General features: G+C 47.3%; 2 protein-coding genes across 2 annotated transcripts; both read left to right on the plus strand.

Annotated features, from left to right (window-relative positions):
• The first annotated feature begins 623 nt into the window (after nt 1-623).
• On the plus strand, nt 624-8,040 carry ECH1 (enoyl-CoA hydratase 1). The gene is made up of 10 exons (XM_037021589.2): nt 624-780; nt 1,177-1,384; nt 1,531-1,619; nt 5,816-5,940; nt 6,024-6,072; nt 6,272-6,336; nt 6,940-7,010; nt 7,103-7,174; nt 7,431-7,581; nt 7,752-8,040. The coding sequence occupies exons 1-10, from the start codon at nt 648-650 to the stop codon at nt 7,854-7,856; spliced, it is 1,068 nt and encodes a 355-aa protein (XP_036877484.1). The 5' UTR covers nt 624-647; the 3' UTR covers nt 7,857-8,040.
• A 1,069-nt stretch (nt 8,041-9,109) lies between these two features.
• Nucleotides 9,110-15,783, plus strand: LGALS4 (galectin 4). The gene is made up of 9 exons (XM_017673906.3): nt 9,110-9,259; nt 9,595-9,683; nt 10,988-11,192; nt 12,997-13,131; nt 14,533-14,571; nt 14,749-14,778; nt 15,074-15,162; nt 15,304-15,469; nt 15,548-15,783. Exons 1-9 carry the CDS (start codon nt 9,215-9,217, stop codon nt 15,692-15,694), a joined length of 945 nt encoding a protein of 314 aa, XP_017529395.2. The 5' UTR covers nt 9,110-9,214; the 3' UTR covers nt 15,695-15,783.
• Nucleotides 15,784-24,899: the final 9,116 nt, after the last annotated feature.

Here is a 24,899-nt window from a genome sequence, read left to right on the forward strand (position 1 = left end):
TCCCTATGACATCTGTTAACCTTGGTGCTCATCTCCCTAAACAGCACGCTTAAGTAGTTCTACAGCTTGTTTTATGCTGTTGGGTTAACTGGTTTTTCCAGAGTGGTTTTATCTTTTAATTATGTTCAGAAGTGGACTTAAGAGCTGCATAATTCCCTGCCTTAGCACTCCTGAAGCCCAGAGACCTTGAACTAGTGACTTCCCCTCCCCTGAGCCCATTTCCTTTGCGCACAATGAAAAATAGTACGACCTTCTGGTGATGTGAATTAGACAATACAGTCAGCCCTTAATGTTGGCCCGAATGTATATTCATTCCCTTAAACGTGGGTAAACGCAATAGTAGATAACTTTAACATGGTAAAAGTGCGTGATTACAAACTTAACAGGGTTGTGGTTATTCTGCCATATGCCCTTGGACGTTTCAGCTGCCTCCCATTTTTCCACCGTTATAAATCATCGCGATGACCTTTGTACAGGAACGTCCAGCAGCAGTGTGAATCATTTTTACTGGCCAGGCCTCCACTGGGCGAAAGGGAACATTTCCAAGCCTCTGCAACTGAGCGGGAGAATTTAGAAAGGTATTTCCGGTTGCCCTTAGTAAAGATGGCGGGAGGAGGGAGGGCCACCACTATGCAGCTACGGCGTCGATGCCCTCGCCCAACATGGCGGCCCTTTGTGCCCGCCCACTTGAGTTTCTTCTGTCAGAATACTCTGGCGACTCAGTCGTAATGGCGGCGGCGACAGCGGCTTCTCGCAGACTCCGCGACCTGCTGACGCGGAGTGAGTCATCTCTTCACTCTAGGGGCTCCATTTCGCTGTCGTGCTTTCATAGCGACCGTAGGAGGTCTGTTACGGGTCGTTTAGGGTCCGATCGCCTTAAATACAGTGTCCGTGTGCCCCCATACGGGTCTGTATCTTACGATCGGGCCGCTGGCAGCCCAGTGTTCCCAATCTGGGGTCGACCTCACGATCAAGGGTCTGAAATGGTCATCAGACTGAGGCCGCTGAAAAGTTAACCCCTAATCTTAAAGTCATTATCCCCGCGAAACCGAGGACTGTAAGGGACCTCTGTACCCCAATCTAGCCTTAACTGTGATGAGAGGAGTGCCCTTTGCTCTTGAAGGTGCTGTGTCCCCGGTCACGTTATCAAAAGTTCTTCCTCCTCTGTCTCCCCAGGACTGACATCACCCACCCACCTGGGTCTCAGTCTTAGTCTTCGCCCCATGGGCTCCTCTACACAAGATGAGGCCTCCAGAGCAGTACCCAGTGAAGCCCCAGAACACAGCTATGAGTCCCTTCGAGTGACAGCTACCCAGAGACATGTTCTGCATGTGCAGCTGAACCGGCCTGAGAAGAGGAATGCCATGAACAGGGCCTTTTGGAGGTCTGGCCTGTGGATCCTGGAGGCCTGCCTGCAGGAGGCAGCAGGGGCTGAGCGATTGGGCAGGGGTGGAATGTGGGCGACAGATGGACGTGAGGACAGGAGATTCCCACCCAACACACAGCCCTTCTCTCCTTGCCTCTCCACAGGGAGATGGTGGACTGCTTCAACAAGATAGCGGAAGATGCTGACTGCCGGGCTGTGGTGATCTCTGGTGCAGGAAAATTGTTCACTGCAGGTACCAAGTGCTCCCCGCACCCACCTCTGACAGTTTACCCTTGCTCCTGGGAATAGAGCAATGCCTCTTGATTAGGCTTTCAAGCAGTTTCTAACTTCCGCTTTTATTTTACCATATTTATTTAAGACATTCAAATACAGAAATTATTACAACAGAACGTGGCAGGATCATGGGCTCTGAAGTCTCTTTCCATCCTGGATCTGTGGCCTTGACCAGGGCCCTTAACTGCTTAGTTTTTTTCTTATGTCTGTAAATGTGTTACAATAACATGCATTCATATAATTATTCCACACACAGGAACTGACTTCCAGTCCCATGTCTCTTAGATCTTCTGAGTGGCCCACACTTCTGTTCTTCAGTTTGGATCATTAATCAGTCAGGTTCATTGTCTCCTTTGTCATCTCTATTCTGCTGTTCAGCCCATCCAGTGATTTAAACAATTGCAAATATTACAGTTTTCAGTCCTCAAATTTCCATTTGGTTCTTTTAAAAATATTTTCTACTTCAAAGTTTTGCATCTTTGTATTTATCATGAGCATATTTTTCTTTGTGCCACAAAGCATAGTTATAATGGCTGGCTTAAAATCCTTGTCTCCTAATTTCAACGTCCAGGTCACCTTGAGGGTCATCTTTTTTTTTACCTTTTCTCTTGAAAAAAAAAAAAAAAGGGTCTCATTTTCCTGTTTCTTTGTATCTGGAAGTTTAGTTGGATCCTGGATATTGAGATAGGGGAAGAAAATGTGGAAACTCTGCATCCTATTACATAACTCCAAGGGGTGTTGTTTTCTGTTTCAGGAGCTTACTGGGAATCGGTTTTTAAATCTCCTGTTGGGTGACATGCGTGGTTCATGGATCAGCAAGAGATTTGGGCTGAGTTTATACATACAGTTTAGGGCTCCCTCTCTGGCTCGCTCCCTTCTAGAATTTTGCCCCTCACTTCCCAGCAGCTAGGGTCACCCTGGGCTTTGTCCTCTGGCTTTTCAAGCACAACTTTAGCCTGGCCTCAGGCTAAAAGCTTTGAAACAGGTTACTCATTTGGTGGCAGTCCCTTCTTCTAAGTGATAATTCCCTCCAGAATCTGCCCTGTGTTGCCAGGTAGTTGTTTGTATCTTATCTATATCCAGATCACATTGTTGTTCTTTGTGGGAGGGTCCACACTAGAAGTGAAGCACTACATCCACTCATGTCTGCACAGGATTCAGCCCAGTGCCGGGGACTCAGTGGTGACTGAGACAGCCCCAGCTCCTGCCCCCATGGAGTTCCTGACCTAGTAGGGAAGACAGACAGTAAACAATCTATTTCTTTGTTTCCTCTGTTAACATCTTTGCATGTCCCTTGCTTGCTTTCTCCACCTCTCTCTCTTCTTCTTTCATTTGTCTGTTCATTCATTCAACAAATGCTCAGCGTGGGCAGTACCAGTCGCCTTCCCAGAGCCAGGGACCTAGAAGCAGGAAGCAGCTCCCATTTCTGACCCCTTGCCTTCACGCAACTCATGCCTGGGAGGTGAACCGTGAGGCTTCATCTGTGGCTGTCCCAGGTCTGGGGCTCTCATCTTTCCACTCCCTGCTGATTGTGGGTGTCTTTTCTCAGTTTCAACAGCAAGAGTCTAAAGGCCAGAAAGAAGAAACTAAATGTAATGTGTAGTTTCAATGATAGAATGAAACTGCTAGTTAAAAAGACATATCCCACACTTAATTTACCATTTGAGAAGTGTCTAAGCACTTGACATATTAATTAATACTCACCACACCCTATGTGGCAGGTTCAGTTATCATCCCCATTTTACCTGTGAGGAAACCAAGGTCCAGACTAAGGAAGAGACTAGTACAGTTCTCACAGGGCTGGGATTTTTTAGCTCAGCCTGCCTGGCTGCAGAGGCCTGGCTCATAGCCACTCGGTGATACAGGCATCAGGCTGCTGGTGCCCAGGAAGGGCCCTGCTCTCCATAGCCACCCATCTCCCACTGGTGCCACCTGCTCATGTCCCCTCGGCTGTCTGAGGAAAATGGAGGTAATATTAGCACCTCTTCATCAGGTTGCTGTGAGGATGAAATGAGTTACTACGTGTAAAATGTTAATACGAGCAGGTCTTTATTGCTATAGCTGTTATAATTTGTGATTCTGAATAACAGTTACGATTACAAATGATGTCAGAAACATTTAGAGGTTCATAGGGAAACAAGATGGGGGGCTTCTGTAATGAGGAGTCCTCGCTTTGGAAGGAGACACCATGAACCATGGTTTGGGGACCTGTATTTCAAAGGGTTGCGAACACCAGTGTTGGCAGATCCAAGCAGTACTGCTAATGAGAAAAGCCAGTGGGAGGAGGTATTGCAAGGTGTTAAGCTGGGCTGGTTCTGGGAGTAAGTGTCTCGTTAAGTCACCCGGGCTTCTCAGACGTGGTGTGGAAGCCAGCACGTGCCAGTGGCTGATCCAGGCAGTTCTGGCCTCTCCTGAAACGGAGTGAGTAATAACAGTAACGTGGTGATGTCATTCCATGTCAGGCACTGCATACAGTGCCTCTGGGGCTCTGTCTCCTTGAATCCTTGCTGCCTATCCACCCCCCCACCCGCCCACCTGCATCAGCTCTTTGGAGGGTTTTACCCTCATCTTACAGAGAAGAAACACGGAATACAAGGCCCTGAGGATAAGCGACTGCCGAGGTCACACAAGGGAGTTCGCCCTGCACTTAACTTACACAAATTCGGCTCTACCCTGAGCCAACGCACCTCCGGTCTCACGTCTCACTCATTTAAACAAGCTATGGGGGCAACAAAACCTCAGAGCGGGGGTGTGGCCGAATGTGGGATTGATTCATCAGGTTTGTTAAATATCCCTGTTCAAAGGACAGGCAAAAGGATACAAACGGTTAACCCCAGGAGTAAGAAAGAAATGATTCTGCTCAGAAGCTTCCCGTAGCCCTACCTCACCCTGAGTAGAAGGGAAGTCTGCCCCTTGGCCCATGAGGCCCCTCTGCCTTTGTCAGCACTCAACCACCACCTGACAAAATGTGTTTTCTTCTCCCTGTGACTCTCCCTTAGAAGGGCAGTGCTATGAGGGCAGGAGTTGTTGTCTGTCTTCTTCACTATCTGAGTACCTGCTGTGTGCGAGGCCATGTTTAAGCACTGGGGATACGTGGCAGACAAAAAGACGAAACCTGTCTGCTCACGGAGCTCACATCCTAGAAGGGAGATGGGCGCTGACTGAAGCTGACAAGCACAGAGTGATGGGCTGATGGGAGGCTAGTGTAGGAGATGAGGCAGAGGAAGGAGACAGGGTGATGGAGCTGCTATTTACCCAGAGTGGGCCTCTTTGAGGAGGTGACCTTTGAGCTGTGGACTGAACAGAGATGGAGTCAGTTTTGTGACTATCGCAGGGTGAGGACTGTCCTAGACACAGGGAGCTGGAGGCACAAAGGCCCCGGGGAGGGAATGTGTTGTGCTGTTGGGAAAACTGTCGGAGGCGTGTGTCCCCCAAGGAATAGGTCAGAAATGGTGTGTGCACAGGGCTGGTAAGATCTTGGGAAAGACCCTGCATTGTATTTTAAGTGGAGTGGGAGGTAGGAAGAGAGGTGTTCACAAGTTCCCTGTGGCCATGGGTGGGGAACAGGCTTTGGGAGCTGGGGTGGGAACAGGGAGGCCCAGCAAATGGCAGTAGCCAGAGTAGGAGTCATGGAAAGTGATTAGTGGAGGAAAGGTCAGATTTGGGGTTATCTTGCAGTTGGAGCTACAAAAATTGCTTCATTTCTGTTTTTTCTCTCTCAGGAAACACTCCCACCCACCGACTCAATGACTCATGCCAAAAACCTGACTCCTAGACTGTTCTGCATAAAAAGCTTGTGGTTCTGAGTTCAGAATCCTAGTTCCACTGCTCACAAGCCAGTGTGACCTTGGTCAAGTTACTTAAACACCCCAAGCCTCAGTTTACCCCTGGTAGGATCGAGGTGGTAGTGGGACCCATGTCATAGGGTTGCCCTGGGGATAAACAGCAATTTGTCAAATAATGACTCAAGAAATGTCAGCTGTTTTTTATTTCACACACACCCATGTTCAATTCCTCCATAAGCCCTGTGTGAGTTGCTCTCTCTGCTGAGGCCGTTTGGGGTTCCACATCGGCTGAGTCTGGGTTCTGACCTCTATCTTGGGCAATGGGTGGGGCCTGGGAGGCCATGTGAGCCTCCTCACACCTCCACACCAGGTATCGACCTCATGGACCTCGCTTCGGACTTCTTTCAACCCCGAGGCGATGATGTGGCCCGCAGCAGCTGGCATCTGCGTAACCTTATCACCGGATATCAAGAGACCTTCAGTGTCATCGAGAAGGTGCCCCTGGGGGCTGGTAGGGCATTGCCTCTGTGCACCTCTCCTGGGCCAGTCCTGACCGCAAGTCTCCTGTTCCCTCCCAGTGTCCTAAGCCGGTGATTGCGGCCATCCATGGGGCCTGCATTGGCGGAGGTAAGTCTGCAGTTGCTCACCAGCCATCTGGGCCCTCACCCTGGCTGTGCACGCCTATTGGCTGCTGCCCCTTCACTTCAATCAATGGCCTCCAACCTCAGATCTGTTGCTACTTAGACTTTGTCCCAAGGTTTAGTCCCAGCACCTGTGAGGAGGGGTTGGTCTTTGTGGTTTAGGGTCTCTGGCCTTTGCTTCCCAGGTGTGGACCTCATCACCGCCTGTGACATCCGGTACTGTGCCCAGGATGCCTTCTTCCAGGTGAAGGTGAGTCATCCTCCAAGCTTCTGCTTCCTGGGGTCCTGCTTAGAGCTGAGCAGTGAGTGGCAGAGCAGGGGCAGAGCAGGGACAGCCCAGGCTAACATGATGGGAGTGGGGAAAGCAGGCCTGGAGTGAGCCTGGAGGGCTTCATGGAAGAAGTTAGAATTGAACCCTAAAAGTAACACTTGGCCATGAAGGAAGTCGAGGGTAGATCATGCAGTCCAGGTGAGGTCAGGAGTGAGTAACGGTATTGGGGCCAGGGATGAGGCCTGGGGGTGCTGTCGGGGTCAGTGCTGGAGACAGAGGCAGGGTGGAGCCCATGGATGCACTAAGGTAGTCAGAGGGACAGGGTTTGAGGGCTTCCCTCTAGGTGGACATGCTGACCCCAATGAACTAAAAGGAAGAGCAACTGGAAGGTGGGTTCTATTCTAGACTGAAGCAACCTACAGGGGCCAAAGTATGCGAATGGAATGAAATGAGGCCTTTGTGGGGGAGTCTCGGGTAGGGGTGGAGTGGGTAATGCAGTAAAAGTAGAATTTCATGGGCACTTAGGTTGCATGGGGGGCAATTCTGGGCACAAACTAAGCACTGACATGATTGCTCCCCCAGGAGGTGGACATAGGTTTGGCAGCAGATGTAGGAACGCTGCAGCGACTGCCCAGAATCATCGGGAGCCAGAGGTGGGTGGGGAGAGCCCCGGGGACGGGGCTGCAGGGTATTACCTGAACCCCAGGGTGACTGCCATCCCCTGACACGCCCTGCCCTCTTGCAGCCTGGTCAACGAGCTGGCCTTCACTGCCCGCAAGATGATGGCTGATGAGGCCCTGAGCAGTGGGCTGGTCAGGTAGGGGCAGATATCTGAGCTGGTTAAGGGGCAAGCAGGCCTGGGTGGTGCCCTCTGGGTCCCAGTGTATGCCCTCTCGTGGCTTCCTCTCTCTGGGTGGTTCGTTTTTTATTCTGTAGCCTAGTGCCTTGCTCTGACTGGTCCATTTCACTGGGGTCTTCCGCTTTCTACTGTGATCAGCCACTTCTTCATCCTTGGGAGGAAGGGAGAAGAAGCCTTCTCAGATCACCTGATTCCCAGTTCCGTTTACCCACAGCCGGATGTTCCCAGACAAGGAGACTATGCTTGACTCGGCCTTTGCCTTGGCTGCGGAGATTTCCAGCAAGAGCCCCTTAGCAGTGCAGGGCACCAAAGTCAACCTGCTCTACTCCCGCGACCACTCGGTGGCTGACGGCCTCAACTACATGGTGAGGCTCTCCCTGCCACCAATGCCTGATCCCAGAGCGACCAATCAGGGTCCAGCAGCCCTCTGAAGGCCTTGTCCTCTGATTGGTGCGCTGCTATCTCCCTCACATTTATCATTGGTTCAACTGCTGTCTTCCGCCATCCTTGACATTTTCCCATCCTCCTTGTCCAGACTTCCTGGAACATGAGCATGCTGCAAACGGAGGACATCCCCAAGTCAGTCCAGGCCGTAATGGAGAAGAAGGACTTGGACAGCGTCACCTTCTCCAAGCTCTGAGAACCTCCGCGTCCCATTTTCTAGCCCAGATCTGGCTTTGCCTCATCTGGTGCCAGCGTTTGCTCATCCACAAAGAGGGAGGATTAATGACCGCATCACTTTCTTACCCAGTCTCCCAGTTTAAAACTTTTTTTTAGCCTAGGTTGTTATCGTCACCGCATGAATAATAAAGCAATATAAAAGACCTGGTGTCCTTACTGGAGAGGGAGGAGAGGTAGAACTGGGCTAAGATGCACCTGGGGGCTAAAGGACCACTAATTGTGCTGAAAGTTGGGGATAGAGATTTAACTAATGGGAATGGGAACCACGCAAGTGATGACCATTCAGGGCTGGCGGTGGGCAGGCCAGGGCCAATAGGAAGTCTGCCAGGGGTGGAGCAAACAAAGTCACATGGCCTCCTCTGGGCTGAATAGCTACAGATGGCCGCTCTGCCAGTTCACCCTGCCTGGCACAGCTCTCTGCATAGCATGGTGGGATCTGGTGCTGGACTCTGGCTAGAGTTCCACTGCTATCTAGCTTTCTCTCTTTAAGCTTCAGGTTTTCAGATGTATAATTCCAACTGCCTGGATTTATGTTTGGAATGAGTACAAGAGACTAAGCATTAATTTAGTGCCTCCTATATACACCAAGTCCTGTTCTAAATTTGTTAATGATTCTTTGCAAGTACCCTGTGAGGTTTTTTACTATTAATATCTCCATTTTACTGATGGGCAGATAGGCAAATTGGGGTTAAGGTACTGACCCAAGATCACACAGCCAGAAAGTGGCAGAGGCAGGATTTGAGCCCAGAAACTCTGAGGTCAGTGACCTAAACCACTATATATACGATAGAATGTACATGGTAAAGGCATGCAATAAATTTATGTCCTTTCACAGCTCCCGGGAATGTCAGGAGCACCCATTTTCTCCCTGTTTTCACTCACTTCCATTGCCCATCTGTCCTGGGCCACTCCTGCAGCCTTGTCCCGCCCAACCCTTCTGGCCTCACCCTGCTAACAAAGATCTGGGCAGGCTTTTATGGGTTCTGATAAGGCCCTGGCAGGGTCCAAGTTCACTAGTGCTTCCTCTTTGCAGAAGGGCCTAGAGGAGGGGGTCCTGATCTGAGTCCCCCAGGCCCGGCCCAGATGATCTGGGTTCTGGGTGGTTACCAGTGATCCTAGTAAAAGAAGGAGGACAGGGGTACCTTAGAAAAAGGTGTGAGCCAGGGTGTCCAGATGAGAGACCCTGTGGACCGACCTTGCCCTGCCAGCCACTCCCACACCCTCAGGTATAAAAGCCACCCACCACCTGCCATCTGTCACCATTCCCCACTCCTGCAGCTCTTCCCACAGGACAAACCACCAGCCCAGCCTCTCAAGATGGCCTATGTCCCTGCACCGGGCTACCAGCCCATCTACAATCCGGTGAGACTCTGGCCCACGCCCTAACCCCAAACCCTGGTTTAGTTCTACCCTGACCCCCACATACCAATTCGTTCTCATCCTGATCTGTGGAGGAGCCCACCTGATCCTTGGGTCTGATTTACCCAATACTGACCCTGGAGCTTGATTTATTCCTACCCTGACTGACCCTCATGCTACTTAGGGCCATACCTAACTCTTGGCCCTCTTCATCTTCACAATGACCTCTTACCCCTTAATTTCCTCTTCCTTGCTTAAGGGAGTGGGGAGCTTCTAGAGGGTTAAAGTCTGCAATAGGCAAATGGCCTTTGAGACCCCTCACTTGGCCCCTTCCCCAGACTCTGCCCTACAACAAGCCCATCCCAGGTGGCCTCAGTGTCGGAATGTCCATTTACATCCAGGGAGTGGCTAAGGACCACATGAAGAGGTAAGTGTTCCCCATGCCAGGCCAGGCTGGGAGGGGGTCTATAAATGGGGTCTCCTGCCTGGGTGGAGGCCTTCCTCCCTTCCTCCACCCTAGCTGGGGCAGGGGCTTTCATTGCACCGGATGGCCAAAGACCAGCTGGCCTGGGAGGCTTGCCGTGAGGGTGGCCCCAGAGTTGGGACATTGGATTGGAACTGATAGGCATGATAGCACGCATTACGATCACAGGCTCAGAGCTGGACCAGCTGTGTCACTGGCTGTGTGATTGGGAAAGGCACAGTACCTCTCTGCTTTAGATCCCATCTGTACCACGGGACTATTTAGAGGATTCAATGTGTAAAACATGTAGAACTGGGAGATAAGTGCTAAAATGAATCTTAGCTTTTTGTATGGCCTTAAAATGGCAAGAACAATTGAATTGTGACCACATGGGATTGAGCTTCTTTATTCATTGTTTCTTTGCTCATTCGGTGCCTACTTTGTGCCTAGGCACTGGGGCATAGCAGTCAACAGGACAGAGATCTCTGCCCTCATGGAGCTGAGATCCTAGTAGAGGAGACTGACAAAAAAATAAATAAGTCAAATATATAATATGTCAGATAGTGATTGTGCCATGGAGACAAGCAAGGAGGAAAGAGAGATGGGGAGTGGGTATAGGGGAGTGGGGAGAGGCATTGCCCTTTTATATAGGGTGACCAAGGAAGGCTTCCCTGGGAAGGGAACTTCTCAGGAAAGAGCTGATGGAAATGAGGGAGGGAGCCTGGGGTGTATCTGAAGAAAGGTGTGCCAGGCAGAAAGAACAGCCAGGGCAAAGGCCCTGGGACAGGTGTGTGGCTGCGCATTGGAATCACCAGGGCTGCTGGTGTGAGGGGCGGTGTGGAACCTGCTCTGACTCGGTGTACCTTCCCTCTGGCTGCACGTGGGGAGTGGCCTGTGGGACTCAGGAACGAACAGAGAAGCCTGAACTGATAGGTGTAGGCTTCCTAGGACTGTGCGTGACCCAAGGTGAATGTGGAAATGCAGGAGTCCCAGCTGCAGTCCTATCTGAAGCTGGGCAGAGGCAGTGGTGGGGTGCGGGGAGCAGGGGTTGCAGGGCGGGGAGGGCAGCCCAGTAAGAAAGGAAGCGAGCAAAGGAGTGGCCGAGGGAATCTGCTCCTGGAGTTCAGGGGCACGATTGACCTCCCCATCCCCTTTGAGTCAACAGTGCCAAGGGTGCCTCGTGTCAGGAACCCTGGAACACAGTGGGACGGAGAGGCCCTGTGAGCTGGCAGATGGGGCCAGGAGCACAGCCCTTCCTGTCCTGCCAGGTTCTTTGTGAATTTCGTGGCGGGGCATGGCTCTGGAGATGACATTGCCTTCCACTTCAATCCCCGTTTTGATGGCTGGGACAAGGTGGTCTTCAACTCGTACCAGGGCGGCAAGTGGGGCAAAGAAGAGAAGAAAAGGAGCATGCCTTTCCACAAGGGCACCCCCTTCGAGCTGGTGTTCCTAGTCCTCACCGAGCACTACAAGGTCAGAGCCCCAGTGAGGGGCCTCCCTTCCCTTCCCCCCCACCCGTGCCCTTTCTACCTGACTTTTTTTTCTTCTTTCTTGTCTATTCATTCCTATTACCCACAGAGAGCCTTTTGTTTAATCTTATCATCCCATTCCTCTGTGTTCTTGTGAAGTGTGTAGTTTTGCTCTTTCTTAGAGGGAGCCCTGCTCCAACAGAAGGAAGCACAGAACACGGTGAGCTTCTCCTCGCCTGGGGCTCTGCAGTGGTTACTCAAGCACCTAGGCTTTCAGCCTTACCCCACACTTTCTCTCCCCTATTATTTAAAAGAAAATCCCAGGTTTCCGATAATTTCATTCATAAATATTTCTGTTTTAAAAACACACTTACAATGCCATGAGCACACCTACAAACTTCACAGGCCTTCCTTCATGCCCCCACACAGCCAGCCAGTGTTCCAGTTACCATGTAAATGCCATCGCTCGCTGTTAGCTACAGCTGGTTTGATCAGGCCCCATATTAAACCCACACATCGTGATTGATGGCTAGTGCATAAGCATCTTTTTATCTATGTGAGAAGTGCATCCACACCCAATAAAGTGCACACCCATGGGCACGGCTCCTGGTTTCTCACAAACAGAAACACCCGTGCACCCAGTGCCTAGCCAGAAATTGAACCCCTCCAGTCCCCAACCCCCTCACGTCCCTCCCTGGCCCCTGGTCCCAAGGTGGCCTTTACCCTGACCTCTCCCAGCCTGGATGGTCCCCATGTCTTTGGTGATTTGAGCATGTCTGTCCTTGGAGCTGTGCCATCCCTTCTGCTCCTTTGCTCACACATCACTTCGGTGTTGGAGCCCCGGGCTGCTCTGTCACGCCTGCTCTGTGCCTTCTGGTGGCTGTGCAGGACTCTGAGTGCCCACTCTCAACTCAGTCCATCCCCACTTCTGGCTCCTTATAAATGGTGCTGTAGTGACATCCTTGTGCACAGTCATTCTCAAATGACCCACGTGATGAATCTCCTGGTGGGAGAACCTGCCTGGACTTTATTTGCCCTCCTCTGGGCACCAGATCTCTCCCCACATCACGGAGGGTCACAGTGTGGTTTGAGGTCGGGCAGACAAGGAGTGGAGTCTGCACTTTGTGGGTCCCCAGTGTGTGAGTTTGAGCTGGTCACTGCTGCCTGAAGCCTCAGCTTTCCTGAACAGCAGGGACGGTCCCTCTCCCTGCCTCACGGAGCTGTTGAGAGAATTGCCATGTTGACGTCCACGTGTGAAGTGTTCAGCGTGTAGGAAGGACTCGGTCCTGGGAGCTGGATCCCAAGCCCCTGCCCACCGCTTAGCATTAGGGATGGAACTGTGGTGACTTACAGGACACTGGCCTACACAGGATTTGCACAGTGCCTTTGAGTGCCATGCCAGGTTTAATCTACCCAGACGTCCGAGTGTGAGCCCCACTGTACAAATGAGGAATCAAAGACTCAGAGAGGGGAAGTGGCTAACCCAAGGTCACACAGCTAAGGCATGTCAGAGCTACACCTCAAACCCAGCTCATTTGGTGCCAAAACCAGGACTTAGACTTGATTCTCTCCTGATCCCCATCCCCAGACTAACCTCCTTCTCCTCTCCCACTCACTAACCTGTGAGCTGACCTTTGACCCTGGCTTGACCTCTGACATGCAAACTCCAAGGTCCCTGACTCTGAGGCTATCTCAGCTCATCCCCAGGACTTCTGAGCCCAAGTTAAGAAGATCCCCTGTTCCCTGCTTCCTGTTTCTGCCTCGCCAAGGTCAGGGGTGCTGACTCTGACCTTTCCCCTGCCGACCAGGTGGTGGTAAATGGAGATCCTTTCTATGAGTTTGGGCACCGCATACCCCTGCAGATGGTCACACACCTGCTGGTGGATGGCGACTTGGAGCTTCAATCAATCAACTTCATTGGAGGCCCACCTGCCCCAAACCAGGTGTGGGCCACCTCCCTCTCTGCGCGCCTGCCTGCCTTCTCTCATTCCTGCCCACGTGCATTTCTCCTCCTCAGTGGCAGTCCCCCGGCTGGGTGACGCGCGGGCCCAGAGGGGACGGAGGCTTCTCACGGGGAAGACAGATATGACACCAGGCGATGCTAGCTGCAGGCAGTCAAGGCCCGGAGGGTGACATTCAGGAAGTTTGAACAGACATACGCCCCACGCCCAGAACCCCACTCCCAGGCCCACTGTGAGCAAGCGGCCCAGACCCCAGGCCCCTGACAGCCCTTCCACTGAGGGCTCTACGTGTCCCAGCCTGGAAGACCCAGCAATTCCACGGGGAAAGGACTCTGATGTCCTTCAGCCCCATTTACAGATGTGGAAACTGGGCACAGGGAGCTTAAATAAGTCGCCCAGGGTCAGAAGCTGGCAAGTGGAGGAGCCTCTGACCACAGGCAGTGGGGTCTGTGCTGGCCCCGCGCCTGCGCCTCCCTGATGGGGGCGTGTGGGGAGTGTCTCTGTGCGCGAGGCGGCCACAGCCTCCCGCAGTACGTTCTACTCTCTGGCGTCATCAACATTTATTAAAAAGGAAAACACAATAAAGCTATTTCGAAAGGCCTTCAGAGTATATTGCTTAAAATGGCAGTCAAGGCAGAAAGGGGTTCGTTAGAAAGAGGAGGAAACAGAGAGAAAGAGCATGAGTTCTCTAGGGAAGGGAAGGTGGTCCAGGCAAAATGACCACCAATGAGGTGTGGGCGACAGAGAGACACAGAGACAGACACGCAGTCTGAGAGGGCCTGGGACAGACAAGGCAGAGGTGGGAACGTGGCGCCAAGGACGCCTGGTTGCCCCGTGCTGGGCACACGGTGTGAGGGGCAAGTGAAGGTTGGGGATGAGATGAGCAGGGGTGCTGGGTGGGTCTGGGAGGGCGCTCAGAGGAGTGTGCGCCTTGTGTGGCTTCTAGGGTGAGGGCAGGAGAGGCCCGGATGAGGGCCCTGGGTCAGCAGGAAGCCAGGACAGGGAAGGGCACAACAATAGCTTGACCAGGATATCCTGAAGGGCAGAGTGAGGCTCACTGTGCCCTGGGCACCCCTACACCCCATAAGGTCATGTCCTTAATGAGCCACCTGGTTGCCACCTGTGGCCCCAGAGTTCCCTGGGACAGTGGCGGTGGGCTGCCTGGGGGCATGCATCCCTGAAACCCTAATTTAGGGACCCTGTCATTGCCTCCTTCTCCCTCCGTGCCCAGGATACCCAGGGTTATTCCCTTGGACCCAGGGAGTACCTGCTGGTGATGATGGGTTTGCCCTTGAGGTAGGGGTTCAGTGGCTGGGGAGGTCCTGGGGTGGCCACAGGACCCCAGACTCCCTCACCATTCCTGCCTTCCGTTTGTCCATGTAGGGTCCAGGACAGAGCAACCAACAGCCAAGTATCCTGCCTGTGAGTGAGAGGGTTTTGTGGCCATTGTGGGGGTGGGGACCGTGATAACGGTGGGTCAGAGAGGTTGGGTCCCCAGTTGTACTGATCACGCACCTAGAGATACACCCGCATGTAGTAGGTGTGTGGTAAATATTGTCCAATATTGTAGAATAAAACTTCTTCTTCCTCACTTCACAGACAATGGAGGGACCCCCAGTCTTCAACCCGGTAAGGTGTCCTGCAGGGGTTTAGGGCTCTGTGTGGGTGATTGGTGGGGAAGCAGGAACCGATGTTGGTGGGGGCGCACCCTGATCCTCGGGGAGTCCTGAGGGGGTAGGACATAGAGTGAGCTGAGGATGTTTAGGTGCAAGGTGGGGAGCGGATGGAGCTGGTCCCAGGGTGGGTCAGGGATGGGGTCTGGGGATCTTTCCGAAGAGGAGTGGGTGCCCGTTGAAAATGTGTCCCTGCATCTGGCTTCTGGTGACCTTAGAGCTGCTGATCGACCCCATGTTCTCTTCCACAGCCTGTGCCATTTATGCGGAGACTGCAAAGGGAGCTCACAGTCCGACGAACCATCATAGTCAAGGGCTATGTACCCCCCACATGCAACAGGTACAGAATCTAGATTGAGGTGGGAATCCTCAGCCTGCCTCCTCTCTCAGCCCCAGGAGTCCGGGCCTCAGCTCCCTCCTCCCTTAGAGAGCCCAGTGCTGGCTCTTGTCTGACTGCCACCTCCCTCTTCTCGGACCCCAGCTTTTCCATCAACTTCAAAGTAGCATCCTCAGGGGACCTGGCTCTGCACATTAACCCCCGCCCATTGGAAGGAGTCCTGGTTCGGAACAGCTACCTGAATGGCTCATGGGGGTCTGAGGAGAGGAAGATCTCCCACAATCCGTTTGGTCCTGGGCAGTTCTTTGACGTGAGTCTGGGGTCCCTTCTCCTCTTCCCTCCCAAGCCTGTGTCCGGGCCCTGGCCTCAGGCCTCCCTCTCCCTGCAGCTGTCCATTCGCTGTGGCATAGATCGCTTCAAGGTTTTTGCCAACGGGCAGCACCTCTTCGACTTCTCCTATCGCCTCTCAGCCTTTCAGAAGGTGGACATGCTGGAGATCCATGGTGATGTCACCTTGTCCTATGTCCAGGTCTGATCTATTCCTGGGGCCATAACCCCTAGAAACACAGAGAAAAAGATCCTGTAGGACTCCCTTCTGAGCCCCTAATAAAATGTCTGAGGGTGTCTCATGACTAGATGTGATTCCATTCACCTCCCTCGCTGTTCCTTCCTTCCTAGGTTCGGTCATGCCCTGTCCACTCAGCCGGCCAGTTATTTGTCCGTCCCTCCTCCCGTCATAAGAAATGTAGGTGTGCCTCAGACAGTGATCTTAGGGCCTTATGTGTAACAATTTATTCACAAAACCACCAGGAGGTGGGAACTATTACTATCACCCCTCTGTAAAAGATGGGGACACTGGCAAAGAAAAATAAAGCCAATTGTCCAAGGTCACCCAGCCCTTACTGGAAGAACCAGGATTCAAATCGAAGTGGTCTGGCTCCCAAGGCTGCACACTTAACCACTATACATACAGACTGTTATTCCTTTCATCCATCCATGCACCCAACTCTCCATCATCCATTTCAGCATCCATCAGTTTCCATTCATCCCTCCGATGAAAGGCCCATCCATCTAGTCATCAAACATCCAACCATCTAGGCACTCACCTCCTAACCATCTCTTTTTCCAATGATCCTTTCATCCAAACCTTTATCCATCCACCCACCATTCATCTCCCCACCACCCATCTCATCATCCATCAGTCTTTCCAAACATCTCTCCAAGCATATGTCCATCCATCCATCTAAACATCCAACCATTCATACACCATCAGTCCATCTATTCAACTGTTTGTCCACTCATCACTGTACCCTTCACCCATCTATCTGGCCATCTAACCATTCAAACATCTAACAAATTATTTATTAGTCCATGGTTCTAACCATTCAGCCATCCTTACATCCAACTTTCATTCTTTCATCATCTCTTAATTCCTCCAATTGACCATACAATTTTCTACCTTCCATCACATCCATCCATCCATTCATTGCCTTTAGGCCCATTTATCCCTCCATTCAGCTGTTCATCCACTCTTGCATTATCAGTCTATCCATTCATCCATTTATTTCTTCGTGATTGATTCCTCCATCCATTTTCCACTATTTACACATTCATTTATCTATTCATCTTTCTATCTGTCCACTTACATCTGCCATCCATTCAACTATTCTTTTCCAAGTCCCTTGTGTGTTGATTTAGCAAAATACAACCATGAAGTCAAGTCTATCAATAATTACATCCAATGTGAATGAAATAAACATTCCAATCAAAATTCAGAGGTTGTCTGTGGTAGTCAGCTTCCAAAATTGGCACCAATGGTATTCACATCCTTGTATAGTCCTCTTCCAATTTGTACCAGGTTGGTATGAGTGGTAAGAGAATATGGCAGAGGTGATGCTATGTCAGTCTTCGGAGACGAATCAGTAACTTCTCAGACAGTACTATGACAGCTTCCATGTGACAAGAACCTGACAACTCTTCCCAAAAGCTGTGTGTGTGTGTGTGTGTGCATGTGTGCATGCTTGCGTGTGTGTGTGTGTGTGTGTGTGTGTGTGTGTGTGTGTGTGTGTATGTGTAAGCCTTCTTGGAAGGAGTTCCTCCAGTCCTGATCAAGCCTTAAAAACAGGACAGGGGTTGCAATCTTTTTCTCTAACAGCCACTACGTAAATGAAGGAGCATGGCTGTGCTTTAATGAAACTTTATTTTTGGACACAAAGTTGAAATTACATATTTTTTCAGTGTTATGAAATACTACATCTCTTTAAATTTTCTCAGCTATTTAAAAATAGAAAGACCATTCTTAGGCTGTGAAACAGGCTGTGCCTGTGCTGACTGAACACATAGCCTGTGCCTACTAACACGGGCAATGGGTGGGTTTGGCCCACAGCCAGACTTGCCAAACCTTCTTGTAGATAACCAATCTCCACTGACAGTTGGACTGTCACTTTATGAAAAACCAGAGCAACAACCTCTTAGGTAAGCCACTCCTAGGTTCCTAACTTCAGATCCTGTGTAAGATAACAAATATTCATTATGTCACAGGGCTGAGTTATGGGATAATTTGTGAAGAAGCACTAGATAACAGATACTTGTGAGACTGGATGAGAAGGCAAAATCCAAGTACATGCTGTGTACAAAAGACACACATTAGAGCTAAGACATAAATAAGTTGAGTGTATAAGGATGAGAAAAGATATACAATGAAAACAGTATCCATAAGAGAGTTAGAAAGACAAAATTAATATCAGACGATAGATGTGAAAAAGAATTTTACTAGAGACAAAGAGTAATAACTCATAATAAAAGAGTTAATACATTACAATATATCAAGTCCATATATCTATATATATAAAGTAAAAATGTACATTAACAACAGATACCAAAATACATGACAGAATTTAAACCACAAATAGACCACTTAACAATTATAGTTATAAACTTCACTATCACTTTTTGGTAGTTCAAAAACACCAGACAGGAATTAATGATGATATAGAAGGAGATATAACAACTATCAACCAGTTTGCCCTAACAGCTACAACTCTACCTAGAATAGAATATACATTATTTTAAGCAGAGTTGGAAAATTCCCCAGTGTAGAACATTGGTAGGCCATAAAATAAACCTTAATCACTTTAGACAAATTGAAATGATACAAAGTATGTTCTCCAACAATAATGGAATTACATTAGAAACTTACCACAAAAACAAATTTAGGAAATTTGTAAGTATGTGAAAGTAAATAACACACTTGTAGATGATTCATGTGTCAAAGAAGAAATCAAAAGAGAATTTAAAAGGCATCTTCAGCTGAATAAAAATAAACACAAATAACAAAAGGTATAGGATGCAGGTACATCAATATTTAGAGGGAAGTTTATAGCTTTAGGTACATAAGGAAGATCTAAAATCAATAATCTAAGTTTCCACCTAAAGAGCTAGAAAAAAAGACTATAAATCAAACTCGGATTAATTAGAAGGGAATAATAAAATCAGAGTAGAAATCAATGAAACAATAGAGAAAAATCAATGAAACCAAATTCGGCTTTTTGAAAAGATCAACAAAAATTAATAACCCTGAGCTAGATTGACCAAGAAATAAAGAGAGAAGACACAAATGACTAGCATGTAAAATGAAGGTGGGAACACCCCTAATGCCTCTACAAAAAAATAAAAAGGATTACAAAGGAATATTATGGATGAGTTGAGACCAACAAGTCAGGCACCTTACATAAAAAGAATAAATTTCTAGCAAGCCTGAAATGATCTAAACTGAATAGAGAAGAAATGAAAAATGTTAAGACATCTATACCAAGTACAGAAATTAAGTGAGTAATTTTCAAAATATTCGTACAAAAAACCCATGCCAGATGGCTTCACTGGTCAATTCTATTCAATATTAAAGCAATCCTACACAAACTACAAGAAAAACTGAGGCAGAGGAAACAATTCCATAATTATTTTATGAGGCAATTACTTTTCTGATGCCAAAGTCACACAAAGATATCGCCAAGAAAACTATAGATCTTCATGGACTTACATGCAAAAATATTTAACAAAGTGTTTAGAAACTGAATCCATGCTGTATGCAAAAATGATTTTACATCATAACCAAGTGGGATTTGTCCCTGGAATGCAAGGTTGGCTTAATATCAGAAAATAAAATTATGTAATAAGAAATGAGTCCACACAAAGACTTATTGTTATCATCCTAATTTATAATCACCAACACTGGAAACATCTCAAATGTCCACCAACAGATGAATGGATAATCAAAGTGTGGTATGGTCTTACGATGGATTGCTACTCAGACAAAATGAATGATTGCTACAAATACATGCATAAACCTCAAAAACATTGTGCTGAATGGAAATTAACCTGACAGAAAAGAGTATGTACTCCCCTTGTTTTATACGATGTCAGAGTAGGAAAAACTACATCATGGTGGCAGATAGCGGATCAGGGGCTGCCAGGTGCCAAGGGTGTGCTTGGGAAGGGGCGATGGACATGTCCTGTGCCTTGATGCTGGTGTCGGTTGCACAACCCTATAGGCGACAGTGAAATTCGGGAAACAAACACGAATGGATAACTTATTACCTAATTGAAGAACTGGAGCCACGTACCAGATGTGCCTTAACAGATGTTCTTGTTTATAGATAACTCTCAATAAAGAATTTGAAGGTGATCAGGAAGCATCTTAGCAACTTATTCTCAAATGGTGTAGTAAAAAAAAAGTTTGTACTGAACTTAAAACTGCTTACATATTTGTCAATTCAAATTTTTAGAAATGGTATATACATGTACAAGAAAGTCTTCCTTCATGAGAGAAAACTGTTGCCCTTGTCTTCCTTTCTTGTATAAATTTCCAAAAATCTTTATGCACTTCTAAACACATGCATGTGCAAGTTATCGGTCCCTTTGCATAAATAACAGCATCCTTCATCCGCTAACAGAGGTTTCGTCACTTGGCAATATGTACTTCTCCAGCTTCATTCAGTTTGCTGGCTGCCTGGTGCTCCATCTTAGGGAGTAAAACAAGCCTTCCTGGAGGTCTTTTTGTGTAATATCATCTGCTACATCTAAACAATACTGCAGTGAATTCCTAGCACCTATGTCAGCTAATTGCTTTTACCTTTTTTATAATCTCCACTCTGATTGTAAAATGAATGCAGGCTTATTTCAGAATTTTACATAGCAAATTTAAAATCCACTTCATGATCCCAAAATGATCACTTTTAGTATATTTGTGTTTTTCCTTCCAGTCTTTTTTTCTATAATTGTCTATATGCCTCAATATATTTTGGGGGAAATTGGAATACATACTTTATTGAGGTTGTTTTTAATATCAAATTTATTTATGTATATATAACAAAATTCACCCTTTCCAGGTGTACAGTTCCCAGAATTCTGATCAACATATACAGTTCAACCGACACCAGCATCAAGGCACAGGACATGTCCATCGCCCCTTCCCAAGCACACCCTTGGCACCTGGCAGCCCCTGATCCGCTATCTGCCACCATGATGTAGTTTTTCCTTCTCTGACATCGTATAAAACAAGGGGAGTACATACTCTTTTCTGTCAGGTTAATTTCCATTCAGCACAATGTTTTTGAGGTTTATGCATGTATTTGTAGCAGTCAATCATTCATTTTGTCTGAGTAGCAATCCATCGTAAGACCATACCACACTTTGATTATCCATTCATCTGTTGGTGGACATTTGAGATGTTTCCATCCAATTAGAATGATACCAATAAGTCTTTGTGTGGACTCATTTCTTATTACATAATTTTATTTACTGATATTAAGCCAACCTTGCATTCCAGGGACAAATCCCACTTGGTTATGATGTAAAATCATTTTTGCATACAGCATGGATTCAGTTTCTAAACACTTTGTTAAATATTTTTGCATGTAAGTTCATGAAGATCTATAGTTTTCTTGGCGATATCTTTGTGTGACTTTGGCATCAGAAAAATAATTGCCTCATAAAATAATTATGGAATTGTTTCCTCTGCCTCAGTTTTTCTTGTAGTTTGTGTAGGATTGCTTTAATATTGAATAGAATTGACCAGTGAAGCTATCTGGCATGGGTTTTTTATACGAATATTTTGAAATTACTCACTGTTGCAGGGGCAGAGAGGCCCAGAGGCAGAGAGCAGCTTCCTGCATTCAGACTTGCTATGAGTAGATGGGATTTTAGTGATTGACCTGCCACCATGAGAATAAAGTTGGATATAAACCCTTTCATCCAAGAATGTTCCATTGTCATTTTTTGGTCTCATTGAATCCATAGTGAACTTGTCTGGGACTGAAACCCATTGGCAAGACATATGGCAAAATTGCCTTATCGCCAATTAGCTATGTAGTGAAAATGTCTGCAGCAAAGATGTTTAGGGTAAAAGTACCTAAGAACCATCAGCACCATCTAATTCCAAACATTTCATTTACCACCCCCTCAAAAAAAAAAAAACTCACCCATTAGCAGTCACTCTCCATTCTTCCCTCCTCCTAGCCTCTGGCAATCACAAACTACTTTCTGTCTCCATGGATTTGTCTTTTCTGGACATATCATATGAAATCATGCAACATAAGGCCTTTCGTATATGGCTTCTTTCACTTACGCTGTTTTCAAGGTTCATCTTATCAGTACTCCATTCTTTTTCACAGCTGAATGATATCCCATCGTATGGACATACCACCTTTTGTTCATCCATCATCAGTTCATAGATAATTAGAATGTTTCCACATTTTGATGATGAATAATTTATTTCAACTATTATGAATAATACTTCTATGGGCACTGATGTATAAATTTTTGTGTGGACTTATGTTACCATTTCTCATGTATATACCAAGGAATGGGATTGTTGGGTCCTATGGTAACTCTGGGTTTGATTTTTGAGGAAACACTAATGTGTTTTCCATAGCAGCTGCACTATTATACATTCCCACCAGCAAAGTATGAGGGTGCAAATTTCTCCACATCCTTAGCTATACCCATTATTGTCTATCTTTTGTATTATAGTCATCCTAGTGGGATGGTTATAAAATGATCTTTTTAAAATATATTAATTTTGATGTATTAAGTATATGCAATGTTTTAAAGAACTTTGGCATATTAAAATAGCTAACTGAATAGCCTTGTGATTCCAACTTAAAGTATATAATTGAATAACAATTTAGACTTTTGAATTTAATTTACAAATATGATTCTTATTACTTAAAAACAGTATGAAAACATTTAAAAGTACTTAAGACTCACTATATGTTTATAGCACTTAAATATCTCGAAAAAATTGCAAACATACAGATTTGCAAATACAGCCCTATGTAAGTAAATTGCCAGTAGGAAGCCCCATTGTTACTTGTCAGAACATTTTTTTTTCCCAGTATTGCATATTGGAGGTGATAAAGAATGAAGCCAGCAGACAAGAGTATGCAGCAACCAGCAAAGCTCTTTCAATGAGTGAAAAGAGGAAGTGCCTGCTAATCAGTGGGGGCTCCAAGGAGAATAACGTCTGGGCTGTGGTGTCTGGGGTTTATATTTCCTCCTGAGAGGAGGAAGTCCCCCTCTCCAATAGATAACTGAACTAATGACATCACAACTCACTTCTGATTGGCTGAAAGTTCAATGCTTCATTTGCATAGGGCACAACCAGTCAGAGTAGCTGAGGTCTATCTAAGAGACTGAGTTGGATTGGGGCTTTTTTTTTTGAATTTACAAGGGTTCTGAACTTTATCTGCCTGCATCCTACTATGACCTGCCTCACCATCACCTCTGAATAATAAGTATAATACTAAGTATTTCCTGTAAAAAAGGACATCCATCTACACTCGTCAGTATCAGGAACTCAACACTGAGACCCTACTGCCATCTGACCTTCAGACCCCTTCAAATTCGGCCTGTGGTTCCATGTTCCCTGTGTCACAGGATACAGTTCAGAACCTGCTTTGATTTGCTTGTCATATCTTTTTAGTCTGTCCCCATCACTCTGGAATGGTTCCTCATCTTTCTTTGTCTTTCAAGACCTTGATGCTTTGGAGGACATTCAAGTTATTCCCTTTGGGCAGAAGACCCACAGAAGTGACACTGTGTGCATTCTATCAAGCTGCCCATGAACTTGATGTGTCCTGTCACTGGTTATGGTGACTTGGATCACATGACTCATGATACCTGCCAGCCTTCTCCACAATAGAGTTATCTTTTTGTCCTTTTTCATTAGTAAAGCCTTTGTGGGAAGGTGCTTGGAAATTATGCAAATATTATGTTGTTCATCAAACTTTTCTCATTTCAATCATTTCATGATTCACATCTGCTAGTGACTGAATGTTGTGTCCACTTCCCCACCCCCAACGAATTCCTGTGGCGAAACCTCATCCTCAAGGGGTTGGTATTTGGAGGTGGGGCCTTTGGGAAGAGATGAGATCATGAAGGCAGAGCCTTCATGAATGGGATCAGTGCTTATAAAAGCACCAAGAGAGCTCCTTTACCCCTTCAGCCATGTGAGGGTACAATGAGAACATGGCCATTCCTGAACCAGGAAATGGGTTCTCACAAGGCAACTTAATAAATTGGTGCCTTGATCCTGGACTCCTCAGCCTCCAGAACCTTGAGAAATAAGTTTCTGTTGTTTCTAAGCCACCCAAGTGATGATATTTTTGCTATAGCAACCCTCACAGAGCAAGACAACATCAGTATGGCTTCGTGGCTTCCTGCGGATTGATGGTCCTGTCATGCATGACTCTCCCTGCCCCAGATTCAGTGCGGAGCCCTTCAGGCAAGCTCATGCAGCTGTCCAACATGCCCAGCACATTCTCTGACACAATAAGTTGTTCCTGGCACATCATATACTTTCCCTGGCCAAGCCTTAGAAATAGCCATTTCGAAAAGAGTTTCTTTAGTAGAGAAAGGTGCCGTCCTTAGGAACCAAGATCTGGGCACAGATGTGTTCACTGCTCTTCCGTGTCTCTGCTTCCAGGCCCTTCCAGGACAGAAGAGGTGGGGGTACATGAATGCAGATGTATATATGCGCACTGTAGGGGAGACAAAGTTGTAACTACCCTCCTAGATTTTCAGCTGGGCCTGAGAATTAAACTGGGGTATTAAACTGACAGATTAACAGGAGAAATGCATATACACTTACGTAAGTTTTAAGTGACACTGGAGCCCTCCTAAGGAAATGAAGACAAAGAAATGGCTAAACCTACATGCTTTTATATTAAGTTGAACAAGAGAGGCAGTTGTGGAAAAGTAAACTAAAATGTGGGGAGGCTAAAGGAAGATAAGAATTATTTCAACAAGGCCTGATGGCATATAATTCTCTAGGTCTTAACTTGATAAGAATCCTTCTGGTGCAGAGAACACATCTTCCATATGGGAGTTTGTATCTCCTGTTTGCAGGAAGAAAAGGAGAAATGAGAATGTCCTTTCACCTCTGCTGTTTTGCAAGTAACTTTACTCAAAAATTTAATCCTTATGCCTATGGGGCATATTACGGGATAGCATGTTTTGTCACCCTTCAACACAGACACGTAATGACATCTATATTTCTTTCACTTTATATGTATCATAATACTCAGCAGAAGGGCAATTACTATAATTCCATTCATACAAGGCACCTGGAGTAGTCAAATTCGGAGACACACAGAGAATGGTGGTAGCCAGGGGCTGGGGAAGCGGGAGGAGAGCGAGCCTTTAACACAGAGCTTGAGTTGCAGAAGGGGAGAAAGTTCTGG

This window comes from Manis javanica, chromosome 17 (assembly GCF_040802235.1).
Source record: "Manis javanica isolate MJ-LG chromosome 17, MJ_LKY, whole genome shotgun sequence".
NCBI classification, from domain to species: domain Eukaryota; kingdom Metazoa; phylum Chordata; class Mammalia; order Pholidota; family Manidae; genus Manis; species Manis javanica.